This window comes from Cyprinus carpio, chromosome B23, assembly GCF_018340385.1.
Source record: "Cyprinus carpio isolate SPL01 chromosome B23, ASM1834038v1, whole genome shotgun sequence".
Taxonomy (NCBI): Eukaryota; Metazoa; Chordata; class Actinopteri; order Cypriniformes; family Cyprinidae; genus Cyprinus; species Cyprinus carpio.
In genome coordinates this window covers 5,446,639-5,453,093 of record NC_056619.1, presented here as the reverse complement: position 1 = coordinate 5,453,093, position 6,455 = coordinate 5,446,639, and the positions used below count along the sequence as shown (strand labels likewise).

Here is a 6,455-nt window from a genome sequence, read left to right as displayed (position 1 = left end):
GTAAAGCTTCTTTCTTACAGCCATCCTTTAACTTATACCTAAGAGAAGACACACAGAAAAACACCAATACACAGGAGAACCAAAATAAGAGCGAGGATGTCTGTTAAAGGAAACAGAGATCAAGGGATTTGGCTGAATTAAGTTGCGGTGTCATACTCATAGGTGTTGTCCTTTATTTGTATGAGATCATAAGCCATGGCCTGGTAGGTGAGCTCGTGAAGAATAGGGCTAACAGGGTCCAGCGCACGGTCGACAATCAGAAGCTGAGCCTGCGTTTTTCCCTGAATGTGAAAAGAAAGTACTGACGAGGCAGTTTGTGCAAGCAGAAATATATCACGTACAAGACCACATCAGAAAAATAACTAGATTACAAACATTAAAAAAAAAAAAAAACTCAATCAGTTCTTTCAGTTCAATCTCATCCAATGAAACTGCTTCAGAACGGATTGTCATCAATCCTCAAAAATCTTCATGGAATTGAAAGTGTATATGAATGCATAAGATTCCCTCAACTACCTTCATTGATATCAATAATACCAGAAATTATTGTGATACAGTATATGTTTAAGCCCATACCACCTATCCCTAGCTCTGACCCAACCGTATCAATCAGATACTCTGTAACGCTCTCACCTTTTTATTTGGATTATCATCCAACTCGTAATGTCGTGCCAGTTTATTATCCACAAGTTCAGCCAACTTCTTTCCATAATTAAGATTCGGATCTCTACATGGAACAGAAAATTCATTACAGAAACGTAGATTAAATATCCATTCGAGCATCAGGTGTAGTTTGAGCACATGCTGGCTGACTGTACTTCTTGAATCTGACTCCAGGATACTCGTCCAGCGTGGCGCAGAGCGTTACGATCTGATCCGCTATCATCTCCAGCGTCTGATCTCTGTCCTTGCTGTTCGGGCTGTAGATGCTCTTGAAGGCCTCTGCGTTATCACAGCTGAACACCTGCACAGGCCACCCATACAACACACACACACACACAGTTATAAACAACACAGCTCTCAGCCATTACAGGCTAAATGCATCTCCAGATACACTCACCTGTGCTTCCAGCGGCAGAAACGAGATGTTGATCTCTTTACACACTTTAATGTGCTTGGCACAGTTCTTCTTCATCTTGTCGAAGAGATCATCAGGACAGTCTGTGGCCGTTTTGATATAAAAATAATGAAAACATCACTCTTGCTGAAAATAACACAGTGCTGTCAAACGATTAATCGCATCCAAAATAAACGTTTTTGTTCACGTAATATATATGTGTGTGTGTGTACTGTGTATATATATATCATGTATATATAAATACACACACATGCATGCAAATGTTTAAGAAAAATATGTTATGTTTATATATTAAATACAATTTATATAAATATAAATACATATTTTCAAAATATATACTGTATGTGCATGTATTTATGCATACATAATAAATATACCCATTTATATGCATACGTTATGTATTCAAATACTTTTATTTTAGATGTGTTTAACTGCAATTAATCATTTGGCAGCACTAACACTTTTGAGATGATCATATCAGTGAACTCACAGTCAGTGAAGAAGACATACGCAGCTTTGTATTTGGCTTTCGGTTTGAAGTCATTGATAAATGCATCAATACACTGCAAATATAAAACATCCGGGTCACAAACAGATCAGCACAGTAAAGTACGTGATATTATGTTTATTATTTGTGACTCCTGAGCTCTGACCTCGGCAGTGGGTCTCATGAAATAGATGGCCTTCATCTCTGGAACCGGCTCTCTGTTTTTGTGCAGGTCCTCCACAACTGTGAACAAACGAGAGGTAACACGTTATGGCAATAACTCCCCGTCCAGCACACGTCTATTCTTTTGCTTGATATGGAGGAAACGAAAAGCTTCCCTTCTGGAAAACACAGGAAGGAAGAGCGTCCGACTCTCGCTACACAATAAAGTTCAAACATTGAACCGGCAGGCGGCTGGATTTCTGTCTAACACACATGATATACAACAGAACTGGAGCAAAATCTCTTCTTTTACTTACTTGTGATGTCCTCCGACATGAGGTCGGACATTTTGCAGCAGGAGGAGAGGAGGCGCGTGGTGAAATGGTCCAGTATGAGGATCTGTGAGGACAGATTTGACATCAATCACAGCATGTGAAACATTCACTGTATTAAGACAATATGTGAATCATATACTGCTTTCAAACTAAAACACCCTTCATTATAACAAATGTTCAAAGTGTCAATCAGTGTTATGGTTAAGTCAGTATTTTTTTAATACATTGATGCATAATTACAAGCAATTAACCCTAAACCAAACCCTAATCGTAACCTTATAATAAGTACATGTTGTTAATTGATATTACTTATTTAATTAACTGTGTAATTACAATGTAGCAGGGACACCTTAAGGCCTCCTTGTTACAGAGTAAGTATACGGTTAAGTTCGGAGTAATATTAATTAACTACATGTACTTAATATAGGGTTAGGATTAGGGTTACTTGCATGCTATTATGCATAATTTATTGTTATAATAGTAAGCACATGTAACGTGTAACAAGGACACATTAAAATAAAGCGTTATTAAAATCTCTGTCTTCATTTAACACAAACATGATCAGAAAATAAGTCATTAAATATAACATACTGAACGTCAACTTTCACTATATTCAAGTATTCCTTAAAGATGCGATGAAGCTAAAGTAGCGACAGATCTTTTCTTCTGTATTCTGACACGTGTGAATGAAACAGAATATTAAAAAAGAAAAAAAAAAGTAGGGTGGCACTTGGTTTTGTGCATTGGTTGTTAACTGGATACTGAGATGTGCATGCTGTACTCAAAAACTGGAAGCAGATAGATGCAAATTTTTAGGGCCTTTTTGGAGGGGAAAAAAATATATAAACTGATGAACTGTTCACAATAAGACATGCATTTAAAAATTGATTGCACGTTTTGATTTCATGTCAAGTTGAAAAAGAAATCTACAATGGCACAGCAAAATAAATGATGTTTTAGTAGAGTTAAGCTTGCAATTATCTGGAATTAAAACCAAGTCTGGGTGTAGCAAAAGAAGACAGTTCTTTTTGTTGTGTTTTCCTTGCTGGCTGCATGCAACAACATACAGTGTGAGCAGTGAAGTCTGATTTGTGAATTCTTACGAACCGGTTCTAATGAATGCCAAAACATAAATAAATAAATAAATAAAATAAAGACTTTTTTATGTTCATTAAGAGGTTACCAGAGATGGTATGGTTTTTGATTATTAAATAGTAAAGAAAATGTGGTGTAGGTGACCTGCTCAGAAGAGCCAGCCTGTGTTTAGTATACAGCAGGAGCAAACAGTTCGGCTCAATGGGAGATGAACCTGGATAGCCCTTAATGGCCACAGATGTGCACAATATAAACAGAAAGCTTCAGGGGAAAAGAAAGAGAAGACACCATTCAAACTGACCTTCCATACTTCTGACTTCCTGCAGTCTGCAATGAGGGAGTCCTTGATTTCTGTGATGCCGAATAAAGGAATCTGTTAGTTATGGCAATGAATCAGTTTTGCTGGTGCACCAGGAAACTGAACATCAAGATAACATTCCAAGAGGCTTTACTTTCTGTTAAGAGTTTGTTCTGCCTGAACAGTGCACAGACATGTAAAAAAAAAAAAAAAAAAAACAGCTGTGTGTGTGTGTGCAAAATACTTTTTTTGTTATATAATGTAAATCTTGACCTGTGGATGTGTCTCCTATTCTGATTAAGTTTTATATTTAATAATAATAATAATATAATAATATAATAATAATATAATATATATATATAGATTATATATATTATAAATTATATATATATATATATATTTTAACATTTAAAATTATTTGAGCCATCTTATAGCTTTGGAAATTTGCTGAGCCTGCCCTAGATACAGATATGTGAAAGTGCATATAACCATTTTATAATACTTAAACACACACACACACACATACACCATTATCATGAGCTTATAATTACTTTTGAATCCATATCTTTAACATTGCAAAATTACTTTGTGCGTGCGTGTGCGTGTGTGTGTGTGTGTGTGTGTGTGTGTGTGTGTTATGGCCAGTTTTCACCAAGTGTTGTGAACACAAATGCCAGTCCATAACTCTGCCGACCGGGAGTCATTAAAGTTCACAGAATGTAACACGCGCGGGAGAACTGAAGTTCCATTATGACGTCTGCAGAAGTCGTGACAGCTCACAGAACCCCGCAGCTACTGACCCGTTCCCCGTTAAAACGGAAACACCCGGAGCAGGACTCCACTGGACTGGCTAACGTTAGCACAGCAGCTAACGGAAACTGTGACTCAGTGACACATGCGAGACATTTACTGAGAAAAACATAGCGCAAAAAAACGGAACACAATCCATACTGCACCTTGTCTCCTTACAGGCACCAAAACAACTTGATTAAACGACTGGAACTCTCTCAGGATAAACCCATCTCTTTAAACTTCTGACAGCTCTTCCTCTGAGCTGAACTCGTATAAATGACGGTGTATGTAAGAGGTCTGTAGAAAATCACCTGATTACTCAATGAACTTACTTTGCCAAACAAGTTTTTTCAAGCCGTGATCTGCTCCAGATGCCATCTTGAGTTGAGCCCATAGACTATGCGCGCCTCCGTCATCTGGGAGGAGCGAGAGAGCGCGCGTTCATGTGCGGAAGGTTTTACCAGGAGATATGCGCAGATTTATAATAACATGCAATCAAGCATAGATCGTACTTAAATTGTCTATTTTAACGGATTCTTAAAATTATTTGTAAAAAAAAAATTAAAATAAAACACACAAAAAAACACTTTTTAATATTTCTCGGAGCGAGTTTATTGTTTAAAGTCTGGATTACAAAAACTACATTTCCACCATTAGGCTACTGGCCAGGAACCAAGATAAAGTTCATTAAACAGGCCATTCTTCAATTGCATACGAATTTGTTATTTTAAACTGAATTTAAAATGAAATTATTCAGAAAATGTAATGCTTAATGCCATTGTGTAGTAAAATACTGGTGTTTATGTTTAGAAGCCCTGATATGGACAACTGTCAAAATCCCTTTAAGCACAGTTTCTGAAAATAAATAAGAATAATTTCACCACGCACTCCTCACAACAACCATCACATGCAACGAACCACAAAAACAGTCAATATAATATAATATAATATAATATAATATAATAATAATAAATATAATATAATATACACAAATGTGTATAAACTGCATTATTTACATCACACCTCATAGGACAGCACAAATGTGTATAAACTGCATTATTTACATTAGACTGCATAGGACAGCATTAGACTTCCTCCAGTTACACTTCTGTTACACCTGTTTACATGCATGTCTCATCTTCACTTCTTATTGGCCAGCTCCTTCTCATCCCCAGCTCTTCTGGTTAAAGTATCTGAGATGCCTTAAAAAAAGCTCCATGTATACTCAGCCAAAACCAAGAAACTGAAGAGAGTGCAGAGTTTAGATTTAAAAAGAGAAATCAGGATTCAAACAGAGAAAACAGATGACAGGCCATGGAGGAATCAAGGGGCTGGTGCTTTTGCTTGGAGTTGTCTCACAGGTAAGTTGTGTGATTTTATTTACAGTATTCACTTCACATTTCCCTTTATTCATAAATCAAGCACATATTAACAATCAAGCTTAGACTAATCTACTGAAAAGGGAAATTTGGATTTCAGCTTAGAAATAAAAAAAGTAATTAAATAAAAATTCTGTCATTTATTTACTTCTCTTAAAAAAGCTCTCCCAGCAAACAGCAGTATCCTGGTGAAGAAAAAGCCAGTGAATCACGCTGTCCTCTGAATGTCTCAGCATCATCAAGGACGGCTCGTACAGCAAAGTTAGCCTCAACATCAAAGAAACTCAGGTTCACTTTCCAGAACTAAAGGCAGTGACCAAATACTGCATTAAAGGAAATGCACTGGAAACTCCTGAGAACATTCCCGGAGATGACTTCACAGTTTGCCATAACAGTACTTAAGACAATAGAGATGGAAAGAGAGAGTTTACTGTTACACTTGATACACACAGTTTCTTGTCATACCTGTAACATAACTGCCTGGAACACTTAAGGAAAAGATCCTAAAGGGGTCAGTAAAAGAGCAGCCACACAGCAGCATAGCACACCAAGTAAAGCAAGTTGGACGTTCTGCTCCTTGGACTGCAAACCTGTCACAGAGTTCGTGGCTTCTGAACGTCACACCAGTGGGCAAGTTACATAAACTTAGCCTCTATGTTAAGTTTCAGTAAATTAAGAAGTAGTTTGACCAACTAGCAGTTATCATTTTGACCAGTCTTAAAAAAACAAAATTAGATGACTAATCTACCTTATCAAAGCAACCAAATTAAATAAAAAATTACAAGACTTAAAAAAAAAAAAAAAAGATTTACTATCAAAGCCCCTGAAT

The 6,455-nt window shown here is 36.7% G+C and overlaps 1 protein-coding gene across 2 annotated transcripts in view; it reads right to left on the bottom strand.

Moving 5' to 3' along the window:
• The window catches only part of LOC109107122 (syntaxin-binding protein 3-like), a 24,993-nt gene extending 20,283 nt beyond the window's left edge, over positions 1-4,710 (bottom strand). Inside the window, exons 1-10 of one of the 2 annotated variants that reach the window (XM_042750230.1) lie at positions 4,580-4,710; positions 3,459-3,508; positions 2,045-2,126; positions 1,732-1,808; positions 1,569-1,641; positions 1,061-1,161; positions 819-964; positions 634-727; positions 157-281; positions 1-38 (exon numbers count right to left, since the gene is read on the bottom strand). The exon at positions 1-38 is cut by the window's left edge and continues 61 nt beyond it. In XM_042750230.1, the coding sequence (XP_042606164.1) occupies positions 1-38; positions 157-281; positions 634-727; positions 819-964; positions 1,061-1,161; positions 1,569-1,641; positions 1,732-1,808; positions 2,045-2,126; positions 3,459-3,508; positions 4,580-4,625 (832 nt within the window). In that variant the 5' untranslated portion in view covers positions 4,626-4,710. Of the gene's footprint in view, positions 39-156; positions 282-633; positions 728-818; positions 965-1,060; positions 1,162-1,568; positions 1,642-1,731; positions 1,809-2,044; positions 2,127-3,458; positions 3,509-4,411; positions 4,511-4,579 lie in introns of those variants that run through there. The other variant, XM_042750231.1, reaches the window with a different exon arrangement.
• Positions 4,711-6,455: the final 1,745 nt, after the last annotated feature.